The sequence below is a fragment of the Pteronotus mesoamericanus genome, unplaced genomic scaffold, assembly GCF_021234165.1.
Source record: "Pteronotus mesoamericanus isolate MK-2021 breed Mesoamerican mustached bat unplaced genomic scaffold, CSHL_Meso_final contig_82, whole genome shotgun sequence".
Lineage (NCBI taxonomy): Eukaryota > Metazoa > Chordata > Mammalia > Chiroptera > Mormoopidae > Pteronotus > Pteronotus mesoamericanus.
In genome coordinates, this window is record NW_026555265.1 from 4,371,471 (window position 1) to 4,386,252 (window position 14,782).

Consider the following 14,782-nt stretch of genomic DNA (forward strand, 5'->3'; position numbering starts at 1 on the left):
TTTATACAAAAATTTTAGTTGACGGTAATGTTCAATACTTTTTTTTAAAGAAATAACAATATATTGCCATCTTTGAATAATTGTATTTAAGCTTCAAAAACAATTGTTCTAAATGAAAATAATTAATTTAGGGCTTAAGCAATACTTAAGAAAAAATATCATTATGTTTGAAATAAAAGTATATTAGTAAAATAAGATGATCTTGTTACATTTGCAAAGTATTTTAATAATTTTGATTTACAAATCCCATACAGGGTTAATGCATATGTTTAGTTCTTTAATGTTTGCTTCATAAGTTTTTTTCTTTACCTTATTTTATGTAAGTATATTGATGTATTTATGGTGATCTTTCTATAAATTCACACATTTGAACTGATAGAAAATATTTTACGGATATGGTTGATCTGTCTGGAAATTAAAATGTTGTCTTTTGTATTTAGAAGCAAAATTATCCAGCTAGTGAGAAAGGGTACAAGAAAGTGAGTAGTGGGCAAAAATTTAGAGAAGAAACAATCATTTTCTGATGGTTCATGTCTTGCCTTGTTATGTATGACCTTCCTTGTACTACGGGTGTTTTGCTCTGCTCCTCTCAGATTTGTACTGCAGAAATGGTTTGGTGAAATTGGTTTACTCTGAGGTATCACTAAATTATACTAAAAAGTTGCTTTTTAATTGGCAGTGGAAGAATTAAGGCAAAAGAAGGATTCTTTTGATGGAATTCTAGGCATCTGCAGCAAAGTGGTAAAGATGACGTTGAATTTGTGTCTTCCCAAGAATTTTGACTCTACCACAAAGATAGTCACTGAACTTAGAATCAGAAAATGTGCTCTCTAATCTTGGATGATCTAAATGTCAGTCACAGCTCTGAGATACTGAATTTAATCTTAGCAATGTATACAGAAGCCTAAACTATTAGAATTAAGAATTGGGGCTTCACTTTACCAGAATCTCACCACAAAAGTAGAAATGAATGAAACATGCCTTTTTACATTGCTGTTATGTTGGATTCCTAGGAAAATATAGTATATCTCCAGAGAAAACAGCCTGAGGCTTATACTTTGTTAATTTTCAAAAAGAGCTATGTTCTTACTTTTTTATTTTTTGTTTTGTTTTGATTTGGTGGTGGTCAGGGTGGGGTATGAAAACCATTATGGCACAGGTCCTGTTGTCCTTGAATATGTTGCTCAGCTCTTCAGATTCACCATCAGTCTTTGGGATTGTCTACTCAAGGACTGTGACATTATATTTGTAAAGGAAAAAAAAATTTTAAAGGTGGGTCTTCAGGGCCACAAATTTGTTCAGCCTTGTTTGCTTTTCCACAGCACATAGAGATTATCAGAATATTCTTTGTACGTCAGACATTGTAAACTTAATATTAAACAGACTATCCTGGCCTTTCCCCCTTCTGGCTTTCATACTCACTTCTACATTAAAGGAGAAGTATTCAGAATTTCTGACCTTTTCAGACTCTCTTATTCCCACTCATTCACTCATCCTAATTTCTATTTGCTCAATTAAGAATCCTTGCCACTTTCTCCTATTCTTAAATTTATACCTCTTATCCCCTTAACCAATCTCTAAAGCATTAAACATTTGGGGCTTGAGGGGAAGAGTAAAGGTAACCAATGTTTCCTGAGCACCTACAAATTACATGAAAATTTCCAGAGATCTTACATAATCTAATCTTCATAGCAACTCTTCTAGAATGTATATAATGGCTGCTGTACAGATTAAGAAAATGAGACTGAAGACATTTGCATAACATAGTCAATTAATTTGTCTCAACTTCAGAAGGTTACTCCAGATGTTTTGGTTAACCCCAAAATTCATATTCCTTTTTTGTTCATCTGAGGTTTCTAACCGATTTATCTCAAAAGTAATTTAGGTGGCTTATAATAAATGAACTAATAAAATGGTAAAAAAAACAAAAACAAAAACAAAAAACAGAACATGAAAGGGAAGACTTGTAACAGGATTTGGAAAAAGGCATTTACTATAACTGAGAGTCTAGGGAAAATGCAAAGCTTTTAAATATACTTTTATTTCCCTAATGGTGGACATTAATGGTTCAAATAATGCTTCCATCAGCTCTTGTACATTTGACTGATTTGGTGGAGTGGCAGAGATAGATCGTGGTCTCTTTAGGTCACACAGGATCAACTGCCTCTGGCGTCCAGGCAAACAGGCCTCCTAGGTAATTGCAGTGGGCAAAGCTAAAAGAAAAAGCACCTGACAAAACATCTCTTGGCCACTTTGCTTGTGCTTTCCCGCACTTTGATATGGACTTACAGGTGTTCCTAAGTATATCCAAATGTGCTGACTCCTACACAATTATGCAGTAGATTCTATGATAACTGGGGAGCTCCCGTTACTATATCCCTTGCTCCCTGATCTATCTAAGTCTCCTACATTTCTGTTATGATTTCACTATTTCTTTTTTTTAAGATTTTATTTATTTATTTCCAGAGAGAGGAGAAGCGAGGAAAAGAGGGAGAAAAGCATTAATGTGTGGTTGCCTCTTGTACACCCCCTACTGGGGACCTGGACCACAACCCAGGCATGTGCCCTGACTTGGTATTGAACCAGCGACCCCTTGGTTCTCAGGCCAACATTCAATCCATTGAGCCACACCAGCCAGGGTAACTTCATCTATTTCTTGATTTTGTGATCTGTTGCACACCACTATCTTATTTCTGGGAAGGTGCCACAGAATGGGGAAAGAAAAAGAAAAAAAACCTCTTGGAGTTGGAGCCAGGAGACCCCCCCTACTCATCATTTAGCAATGTGTGACTAGGGCACATTTTTTCTTAGAGATTTATATTGACCTATCTTTAAAATAGGCATAATAACTTTTTCCCATCCCTCCCCTGCTATACCATGGCCTCCTCCACAGGGATGTGAGAATCTTTCAGAAAATGAATAAAGGAGAGTTTCATAACCTGAACTATCTCTGAATTGGGAGAGCTTATATAAATATCTGTTTATACAACATGGATCTATCTGTAATTTTGATTTCTTGAGAAGGACTACAAAGAAAAATCAATGCCTTCCTACCTTAACAGCAGTGATGGTAGTATGCAACTGAATTGTTAATTGTATATTAATTTTCATGCACATTTATGCCAATACGTATAGAGCATAATGTTTGAATTCCCCTAGCCATGGAATAGGGTTATCCCTGTTTTGTGTAATTATGAAGAACAAGTGTGGCAGCTTCAAAAGCCAAGTGTACAACTGTAACACTTAAGTGCTAGAACCATTTTTATTATGTTTTCAAACATTATTCTACCATGTTTGTTTGAAAACTGGGTTCATTTATGGAGCCTTCAAGATTTGTATTTTATATATAGTTGTTAGTGTATATACATACATACACATGTATATATGCAAATACAAAGGAAAGAAACATCATTTCTCTCTCCTCTAATATAAATATCACAGCAGCAGGGAGGAGACAAACAGAAACACAATAATACATTTTGTTGATAAGTCTAAAAGGGGAGCTTTTCCCATCAAAGGTTAGAAACATGCTCAAAGCATAATATTCATTCTATGGTCACAATAATTATTCACTGTTAATGCCGCATGGTCTATAAAGTTTTTCATATTATCTTTTTCAGTTTTCATTACAACCTTACAAGGTAGGTTGGATTATTATCTCCATGTATCCATTGCCCTATGAGCTTCTCAAAGATGCACCTACCTCTTATTAGTTTTCTTTCCCCTAGCATCTAATTCCTGCAGCAAGAACATATATGTATTTAGTATATACAGTTTTCCTATGAGAAGACAAAGGCAGGGATGTTTATTGGCTTGCACTGGGACTTATAGCTTCTTACTGTATGCTGGAGGGAGACTTAAATTCCCATTTTCTGACTTTACAACCTGTCCTGATTCTAGTAGATATCATTAGTTCTATATTCAAAGGAGGATTTAGGAATGGCATTTGAGTCAGGAATATCATATGTAATATAATGCATAGTATGACAAACCAATTCTAGTAAATTTCCAAATTGAAGTGATGCTGAATGAAAAACTTTTTTTTTTTTTTTCCTCTGTGTCCCAGGGGACTTGTGGAACGTCAACAAAACAGTTGTTTGGGCTCCAGGGCTCCACTGCAAACAGCGGCTGTTGACATTCCAAATGGTTCCTCTATGGCCCTTGAACATCTAAACTGACAAGTCCACACTTCCATGTTGAGGCCTCTGCATAAAAGCAGACTCTGCTGCCAAAGGCCCCATTTGATTGATTGGCTTTGCAGTTATTTTCTGCACATCCCAAATGGCCTAGGAAGCTGCAAATGAAATGCCTCGGTTACCATTTGAGCTTGGCATCTCTGTATCTTTCGTAAGCCTTTGAGTTTTCACTCAGTTCTTTTCCCTCACTGATTTTTAAACTTGTTTAAGTTGAGAGGCAAGCAAGGGCAAAAGGACAGAAGAAATGATAAAGAGGAGAGTGCAATTCTCCCTCTCACAAAGGAGATGCTTTAGGAAGATATTCAACTTTGTACTCTGCACATTCAAGAAAAATAAGATTTGATGATAGCATTGTGACCCTTCCCTAGTCAGAAAAAGGTCTCAGGTGGAAGTGCAGATAACTTCTTGTCATCGATTCTGAAGGAATAGTTTTGCAATTACAGAGTTTAAGGCCATGTTTTAACCTGAAACCTGTTGAAAATGACCGGTCCCCACTCTTCAGTGTCCCATGCTCACCATCATTCTGATCTTTGTGTTCCCAGGACCTCGATGCAGTCTCAGTCTTCATATGGTAACAGCTCCCCACCTCTGAACAAAATGAACAGCATGAACAAGCTGCCTTCCGTGAGCCAGCTTATCAACCCTCAGCAGCGCAACGCCCTCACTCCCACCACCATTCCTGATGGCATGGGAACCAACAGTAAGAGCATCTCCCTTTAGTGGTGGCTGAAGGACCCACAGGGCTAGTGTGAGAGGAAGACTCTTCTCCGGGATGGGGAAAAGGCTTGCTCTTAAGCTAAGTGAGACACAGTAGGACAGAACAAGTCCAAGCCGAGTGGCTTGGGTTTCTCACGGTAAACATTTTCTTGCTTTTGAGGTGTGTGGTTCCTTACAAAGTACATTGGTAGAGATGAAGAAGGCTCTTTCTTTAGAAGGGGTAGAATCTATGTGAAAAGAATAGCCCACCCCTTATCAACTTGGATAAAGTCTCACCTCCTAAATCCTTTGGAATAGTCAAAGGCAAATATATCCAACATGTGAGAAGTAGTGTGGTGTGGTAGACTTAAAATCTAAAATATATTATAGTCAGGACTCTATTGCAATGTTAGCTGTGTAACTAGGAATAGCACATCTCTTTGCTCTAAAGCTCAGCTTCTCATTCCTAAAATCATCACTCTGCATATTTAATATTTTATGATTCTGTGTCCCTGCAATCTTGGCCTTCTCAACTTGACTAATAAATTTTGTTCACAATCAGTAACTAAATGACATAGGGAAAGGAGTTTCCCTTTTACTTATTTACACACAGATGCCTCATAACAAATAAGTATAACTGTAAGAAACAATGTGAGATTTGGACATCCAAGTGGATGGTGACTGGTATGTAGGTATATAGTCTTGTTGTAAATATAACTATTTTGTCCCCCAGAACTAAATCTAGCAAAGTGGATACCCAAAGTTGAAAGAAAGAAAAGGGATGATAAAAATGCAGAAGCATGTATAATAACCTCAGGGCTGCAGGAGCCTAATACCGTACGTGTATTCTATAACTCCCCCCTTTTCATAAAATGGTGCCTCAATATTGTCTTCTGAAATCTTCCAGCATTTTTACTAAGCCTTTTGTATTTTCAGTGTTTCTTTGAAGATACTGGATTTTCTTAAAGAAGTTAAGGCTGGGTAGAATTGGGACTCTCTATGGTCTGATGGCACATGTTCAGATTTTAATAAGCTGGAGACGTACGTGGTAGAGCAACAAAGACATGAGAGCCAGACTGCCCTCTCAGTAGGGATAAATGAAACCTAAGACTCAAAACCTGACTCCTTGACAATAAAAGAAAGAGTGACCATTTACTTTTTCCTTAATTTTCTTTTTTATGAGATCCTAGAGTCCTCAAATTTTTCTAGGGATGACCAAATAATAGTAATGATAATGATCCTTCACATATGTGTAATATGATTTGTGCACTTTTTATTCCTTATATGTCACAATTTTCCTTTGCTGTTGTCAGGAAAGTCAGAGGGGAAACCAATGAGACATAGTAGTCCTGTGCTCTATAGCTGGCCAGTTAGTGGCAGAGGTCTTTTCCCTTTGGCACTCTACTACTCACTAAAGTAGAAGCAAATGACATCTCATATTTTTATAGATAAGTAGTTTTGATCTTTTTTGTTCTACCTGGAGACAAAGATTGTTTCATAAATATAATTGAAATTAAGCTTCTCTTCTCTGTAAGTGAATGTTCACAGTTTATGGTTTAGTGTAAAAAAAAAAAAAATTAGTGTGTTGATGGTGTTCCCAAATACAATCCTGAAATGGACCATAAGAAAGAGCTAGAATTTTTAATTTCATTCTTCCCTATTAGGTTTATGATTCTCTACAAATATGACAATACATCCTCCTATTCTTATTCCCAAATAAATATAACTCCCTCATTGGCAGATTTGTTCATTTGTTCAGTTAACCTAAGTTGACTGAGCATCTGCTCTTTACCAGTCACTGTGCTCAGATCTATGGAGATCTAGATAGGTAATGTCTAATCTCCATGTTTGAGGAGATTAGTCTAGTGAAAGAGACAAAACTATAACCCATGAAGGCAGATGCAGTGAGGAAAATATTAACATCGGGAGCAATGAGCAATTGGATAGAGCTTTAGAACTAGAGAAAGAAGTGGGAAGAGACTGTCCCAAGAGACTGTATAAAGGTCAAGAGGTATGTAATCAGTTTTTAGTTTGGTGACTATTCTGATTGATGACATGTAGGGTGCTTGAAGGGGTATAGTGAGAGATAAGACTAAAAAGGACTATAGGTAGATTAGGTACATTAAACCAGGAAGGACGGACCACTGGGATGCTGGTACATGATGATGGCAGTAACCCTCTCTGTTCCTCCTGCTTCCGTTCAGTTCCTATGATGGGCACCCACATGCCAATGGCTGGAGACATGAATGGACTCAGCCCCACCCAGGCCCTCCCTCCCCCACTCTCCATGCCATCCACCTCCCACTGCACCCCCCCACCTCCGTACCCCACAGATTGCAGCCTTGTCAGGTGAGTCCACAGCATGTGCCCCCGGGGGCCTGTCCTAAGCATCTCTGGGTGGTGGAGGGTGGACACTATCCAAAGTTAATAGCACAGTTGGAAAGAAAGAAAGCAGCCCTGTGGTTGAAGTTCAGCTGCTATTATCTCTGATCTGTGGCGTGATCAGCAGTGTATAATCAAGGAACATCACTATAATCAACATGGGGAAAAGTGAAAATATAATTTTATAGGCATATAATTTTTCATGCCTCTTCCCCCAGCTTCACTTGCTCCCTACTTCCTCCTCACGTTTTTACACTGTCAGTTTTGGCCTTCAAATTGGTGCCCAGGGCTGGGGTTCCCAAAAAGGCAGTAAACTTGCTATCTTGCTCCCTTTTCTGCTCTCTAGGCCTCATAGCTCTCAGCCACTATGGGATGATTATTTTGAAGTTGCATGCCCATAAAAGGTTTTCATGTTAGCAAAAACGACAGGGACTTTCAAGGAGCTGATGGCCTCTGCTGCTTTGCTATATGGGAAATGGGAACACTCAAGGCAAAGGAGTCCAGATAGCAAAGAGAGAGAAATGCATGAAGCCTGAAAGATCTATTTCGCACAGAGGCAAGACTATGTGCTCAAATCTCATGCCTAGGGCACATTGTCTGCCCTGTGTCATGGGCAGAAAGAATCTTTCATTTGGCTGCGTGAATAATGTGTGTTGATCTCAATGTGATTGATGCAATAAAACTAGCAGCATCAGTCAGAGGGATGGTGAAATGCACAACTTTATTCCACCCAGCATCTGGCTCTGTGACAGACAGTGGTAGCATCATCAGTCTGAGACCAGCACCAAAAAAGGAGAGTGTCTGTATTCTGAGGAGGACAAAAAATCAAAAAGCATTGATGACTTCATGGCATAGAGTGGCCTATAATTTACCTTAGTTTCATGAACCTATCCTAAGCACACGTTCCATTCTCAGAACCAACCTCAGAACCCTCATATACAAAACAAAGTGGAGATGCTCTTTTTGAAGTGAAGAGTCGGGAGGCAAGAGGGCTGAGAACCTGACGGCTGGACTCCTTCCTTTTACCCCCTGCAATGGCTTCTAAAGCACTTATATAGAGCCCCTTAGAATTCAGTCACCATTTGAAAATTGCTGCCCTGTAGGAATCCTTACAGTTGATTTTAATTATTCTAGACCTAAAGTTGAAGTCACTAATTACGCCCAAATCCCAAATCCAAGAATCACATATATTTTATCTATCTCTAGTCTCCTCTGTAGGACATCCCAGGGCGAAATGTTGGGTTTTCCTTTATCTCGCCAATGCAGTTGGGGTGAACTTTCTTTTTCTGTTTCCTCCTTCCTCTTCCCTCCTCCCACTGCAGTTTCTTAGCGAGGTTGGGCTGTTCATCATGTCTGGACTATTTCACGACCCAGGGGCTGACCACCATCTATCAGATTGAGCATTACTCCATGGATGTAAGTAACTGTTAGACTTTTCTCTTGAGTTTTATTTCTCCATTTCCTCCCTCTGGTGACATCCACCTTCTAGTTTAATCCCCCTGGCTTTAAAATTTGTTTTTGTCATACCCCTAATATTCAGTTTGGATGAAATCCATAGCCATATTAGAAAGATCCCCAGACCTCAGCATATACATATGAGATGCTTAGCCATCAACCTTTCTCAGCTTGTCTGATCAGTTATCTGTTGCATGCATACTATATACAGAATGAGAAAGAGATCTAATTCCCACCTTCAGGAAATTTATAATCTCTAAATGCCGAGAACTTTTGGGATGTTCTTATTAATTGGTGTTAGATCCCAGGAGGATAGCAGGAAGCAGGTGATATTTTTCTCACTTTAAAACATGGAGAGACAACAATATAGTCATTTGCCATGCTGGGTGGCTGACAAAAGCAGGAATACAACCCTGAGATGTAAACTTCTGGTCTTTAACTCTGTTAACTGGCCTTTTCTGCCTTTCCTTAACCTAGGACCTTAAGGGGATTCAACTGCTCCTCTCAGTGAGAACCATATGTTCCTTTATCTTCAGTTCTGTCAGAATAGGGCTCAGACATCCCTGAATGTTGGGAAAGATCACTGGTCATGGGTTTAAATCCCATCTCTGCTTTTTAGTAGCAGTGTAAACTTACGGTTATCGCTTTGCCTCTCTGGGCCTCAGTTAACCTAGCTGGGTTCAAAATCATGCTCTTCTAGCTTTTATATTCTTTGATTTGTATTTTGGAGCAAGCTGGATGGAAGGGGACGTTTTTTTCCTAAACCACTTCTTGAACTATTGCTCACCCAGGAGCTTGTATTATTCTGGTTTAAGGCAATCTAGTATTCTCCCCAGCTGCCCTTTGTACTGCTCTTTCTGGGATTTGCTATCCTGTCTACCAACTTCCAGAGGTCCTTTTAGACTGGTGGAAGGTCCTCTCTGCCTTTGCTTCTGCTTCTGTAGTTGGGGCTTTTTTCCCTCTCCTTGAGCACCGATGCCAGAGATGCCCTTGCAGCATGAGAGAATGCCCCAGCCCTGTGGTGACAAGTATATGCTGTGCTGCCCCTATGCCCGCCCCTCTCCACCCCATAAATCAGCTCTGGCTGCTGCTCCCTGGTGGTGAAAACTATAGAGGAAGCTTTCAGTTAGTTCTGACAAGTTTTAGATAACTTTAAAATGATGCCCATCCATTGAAGACAACAGAGATGCCCTATGATTGACAGCCCTACATTATGGAACAGGGAATGTGTCTCTTCCATATATCTTTAAAGTTATACCTTCTACTTGCTCATTTGTCCCCACTGGGGAGTGTGTCAGGATGGCTATTAGGATCTGACGGTGTTCTCCACAAGTACATCTCTGCTGGTGTCAGCTAGGTCTTGTGCCAGTGTCTGGACCACAGCTTTCTTACCTGTCAGTTATGAGTTAAAATCTACCTAGAGAGTCATGCAGATTAATGGAGTCCAGTTTATAAAGAGTTTTGGACTTATCTGCAGTTTCCAATGCCTAAGGAATTATGCTCACTTATCTGTTTATGGATTGCCTTCCCTATAATGTATTCTTCTGCTGGAAGAGGAACATTGGAGTATCCATAATGCAAATTTCCAAATCAAGAAAGATTCAGAAGTTACCTAATTTCTGCATCCTCACCTCAGCCTCTTCCATCTCATTACTGGAAATAGACCCCTCATTTTCAGCTTGTCTTTCAATACCAGTCTAAGTTATTTGGCACCCCTACCTGGAAAAGCAATGCCATTAAATTTGGGCATTTTCATAAGTATCCCCTCTAAGATGAAAGGATGGGTTCATAGTAATACAACAGTAATAACACAAATGGTTTAGATTTATATAGCATGCTTTATATTTTGCAAAATGTTTTCATATCCACATTTACATGGGTTCACAAGGACCTCAAAAGGAATTGTATTCCATTTTCCCATTGAGGTTAGTAGAGAATAAGTGACTCAATGAAGGCCTAGACCCAGCCAGTGATAGAAGAACCTCTGCCATGGTCTTCTGGCTCCAAAAACAATGTTCTTTCTACACACCATGCTGTTCCATAAAAAAATTAAAAATAAAATAAATGAGCCATCACCAAAACAAGCTAATGAAGAGCTACTATAGATAAACGTAAGAGAGGCCACAAGCATTAGTTAAGATCGACCGTATTCGTAATGTCTTCTATCCCCATCCATAGAATATGGGCACATACTCTGCATTTTGATACCCTAATTTATCTAAGCACTAAGAAACTTTTGGCCATTTGGGTAGCTTTAGGTATAGAGGCTGTCCTGAGTCCCCAGTTCATTCATTTGTGCAAATTTAGACTTGTCAACTTCTCTGATCTTCAGCTTTCCTATCTAAAAATAAGTGTAATAATATCTACCACTAATCTGAGCATTAAATGAGATTATGAATATAGTGCAGGGGCTGGCACATCGAAAATGTTTAATAACTGATAGCAATCTTTGTTTCCCATCGCCTCATTTAAGTGGTGGTGATAATCTGAAGGCACTTTTACCTTATGTTTTTGTTTTGGGATTTTTGCCCTCTGATCTAACTGTGGTCCCCATTTTACTAATGAAGGAACTGAGACCAGTAAAGAATGAGTGAAGTGTTATCCACAAGCAGAGATGGCACCTCAAGGCTGTATCCTTGTGCTTAGTGGCATGTAGTGCCAAAGGCTATTGGACAGCTACTTTATTTTCTAATTTAGAGATCAATAAATTCAGCTCAGTTAAACCAAAGCCCTGGGGAATAACAAAATGGTATAGACTAAATGTCAGTCTCTATGTCCTAATTCTCCCTAACTCCCTTTCTGATTGCACAGGATTTGGCAAGTCTAAAAATCCCTGAGCAATTCCGACATGCGATCTGGAAAGGCATCCTGGACCACCGGCAGCTACATGACTTCTCCTCCCCTCCCCACCTCCTGCGGACCCCAAGTGGTACTTCTACAGTCAGTGTGGGCTCCAGTGAGACCAGAGGTGAGCGTGTTATTGATGCTGTGCGCTTCACCCTCCGTCAGACCATCTCCTTCCCACCCCGTGATGAGTGGAATGACTTCAACTTTGACATGGATGCTCGTCGCAACAAACAACAGCGTATCAAAGAGGAGGGGGAGTGAGCACCACTGTGTGATCACTTTCTGTCCTCTTGCCATGTGCCCACCCCCCACAAGGTTCTACAGCTTGACCTTCAAAGCATTCTCCCTATAACCCTGCTCTTCTCAGTCTGGTTTCTAAAGGAAAGAAGTAAGAGGCTACATTAATTTGATGTCCAACCTGATGTCTGATTCTGATTCTGGCTTTAAGCCTTCAAGTCTATTGCTTGCAAGACTAAAGTTGCTATGGATAGGTAGAAATGAGCAAAAAAGCAGTGAGTGTCTTCTTAAGCTGCAGAGATCTCATTGACTTTTATAAAGCATTTTCACCCTTATAGTCTAAGACTATATATTTAAATATATAAATATACAGTATATATTTTTGAGTGGAGGGGGCATCGAGTATTGTTTAAAATGTAATTTAAAGGAAAAAAAATTGCATTGCACTTATCAACTTTTGTTTTTTTAAATTTACTTGTTTTGGATTGCTTATGTATACCCCTTCTCCCAAGGGATAACATGTGTGGTAATACCTATTTAGAGCTTGTGGTACATGTGAGTGATGATTATGTATAGGTACTTCAGTCCTTTAGATGCTAAACAAATGCTACTCAAACCTTTGGATAGATCCAGTTGTACTTACCGTTACTTATTACGTGGGTGAGACTATATACATTTGTGCATGATTCCTGTGTTAGTGTATTTTATGTTACTGACATCCCTACTTACTGACGGTGATTCACTCTGGGGCTATTTGACCCAATTACAAGAAAAAGTTCATAGTCACATTATCATGCACCACAGGAAGGAAATATCCTCTCTTGCTTGGAATTTGGGTCAGGACTAAAACCCTTAAAAGAACCAAGGCAGCCAGTTCAAAAATACCTGGTATCATCCATCTGGATATATCAATAATCCCCTCAAGTTTAAAACCAGACATGTGATCTCTTAGTATTTACTGGAAAACATTTGTGGCTATTCTAGAAGCCTTAAAACTGAGATTTATGACTAGATTGACTAACTCAATTACACATTTGCTATCCTTGATAGAATTAAGGTTAAGTTTATTGGCATAAATGCCATCTACTGAGTTCTTACAATGCAGTCATAATGTCTGTTAAGAAGAATAACCAGGAAAGGCAGATATGTGGAAATAATGAATCTCCACTAAACAGTAAGAGATTCCAGCGAGCCGAAAATTGAAATTCTTGGAAGACCTCTTGAAATATAGATAATGTCACTTCATACATGTTTCTTTTAAAGACCCTCCTATTTTATAAAATTCTGCATTTAGAAGCTTGCTTATCTTTCTCTCTTCAAGGTTTAAAATAGGAATAGTGATTTGGAAAACATAAAATTATGAGATTAGTTTCCTTCTGTGGCATTAGTTAGATCACTGTGTCACTTTTTGTTTTCGATCAATGAGAGTTTCACTTTGTTGGAAAGTTAACTGTGAGAGCCCACTTCCCCATTCACTCTCTTCTGGGCTGTGCATAGACATAAAAATGTCCCCACCGTTCTGGGGATAAGCCTTCCATGGGAGGAGCTGTTGCTTGAAACACATAAACAAAGAGTTGTCTTCAAAGTTTATAAAACATGACAATATTCTAGTAAATATTTCAGAAGCATATTTTGTAGCAAATACTTTTTTCACACTGTAAAATGAATATTTTGTATATACTCTATGAGCTCTAAAACCCTCTCCTACTTTCTGGTAAAGGGCTGTCATTGCACATAAGCTTCCATTTTTATTTTAAAGTGCAAAAGGGCTAATGTGGCTCTAAAATATGATGTATGAGTGTCATCTGAAAGTGTATATATGTTTTGAGTGTGAAATTGCATATTCTGTGTTTCAGTTATTTTTTTTCTTTTTGGGTTAGCGGGTTTTTTTTTCAGAACCACAGTTGAAACCTTTTATTATTATTATTATTATTATTATTATTGTTTTTATATTTTCATGGAAACACCAGTTAGTAAAACTAAGACGTCAAATAAAAGAAAATGTCATAACTATAAGATGGGGGGAAGGGAAAGTTGTTGTTTTTTATTATTTTTATTTTGTATGTTAAAGAGAGTGAGTCCTGGATTTCAAAGTTTCATTATGCTTAAATGGTAGTAAGCACTGTTAACTTGTGGAACAAGGAGGCAGCTTTGAAAACTTATTGAGGGGAAGAATAAAAGCTGTGCCTTAGCAAAGCTAAGAGGACAAATGGCTTCCTCTATTGTCCTGAGTGTTTGAACAAACCTAAGGGCTTCTTCTGAGCTATTTCAGCACTATTTAGGTGGAACTAGGGACTCAAATTCGTGTACTGTATCTCATGGGTTTGGCATTAGCTGAGCCTAGGTGCAACTACTGACCTTACCTCCTGGTGGAAACTTATACTCTTTGAGAATATGAGTAGCTAGAAGAATGGGGTAAAATAACATTGAGGGAAAAAAAGTGGGAGTGTGCTTAGTGAAGTTCTTGTGATCTCAGCTCAATGCAGTTAGCTGAAGAATGGATAGGTTTTTGTTTGGAGGTGGTTAGGAACACAAATGGGGAACAGAACTTTCTTCATTAAATCCATTAACATTTGTCTGTTGATATTCCCCTAAAATGCAGTACGTGGGATGTTGAATGTTAAGGGTTCTGTTTTTTTTATTATTTTTATATTGTACAAAAATTAGTAAATGTTAAATGTTTTATATACTTTATTAATGTTTTTGAAAAATTCTTTCTTATAGATTGTGATACTTTTTTAAAAGCTTACGTTGCTTGTCTTTTGGTATTTTGTATTATGGGCTTTTGGTGAGCCAGAGGCAAATCTACAAGCCACTTACGTTTACCATGACATGAAATAAAATTTAAAAATAAAAATGCATTGAGAAATGGTGTTGATGGTGTGTGTGTGTTTCCATTAGCCTTATTTTTAATCATCAATGAAGAGAAATATGAGAAAACATTAAAGAGGTTCAAATATTGATGCTTC

The 14,782-nt window shown here is 38.5% G+C and overlaps 1 protein-coding gene across 2 annotated transcripts in view; it reads left to right on the forward strand.

Annotated features, from left to right (window-relative positions):
- Nucleotides 1-12,202, forward strand: part of TP63 (tumor protein p63) — a 219,811-nt gene extending 207,609 nt beyond the window's left edge. For both annotated transcript variants that reach the window (XM_054585118.1, XM_054585119.1), the window contains exons 11-14: nt 4,739-4,896; nt 7,097-7,241; nt 8,597-8,690; nt 11,541-12,202. In XM_054585118.1, the coding sequence (XP_054441093.1) occupies nt 4,739-4,896; nt 7,097-7,241; nt 8,597-8,690; nt 11,541-11,837 (694 nt within the window). In that variant the 3' untranslated portion in view covers nt 11,838-12,202. The remainder of the gene's footprint in view (nt 1-4,738; nt 4,897-7,096; nt 7,242-8,596; nt 8,691-11,540) is intronic.
- Nucleotides 12,203-14,782: the final 2,580 nt, after the last annotated feature.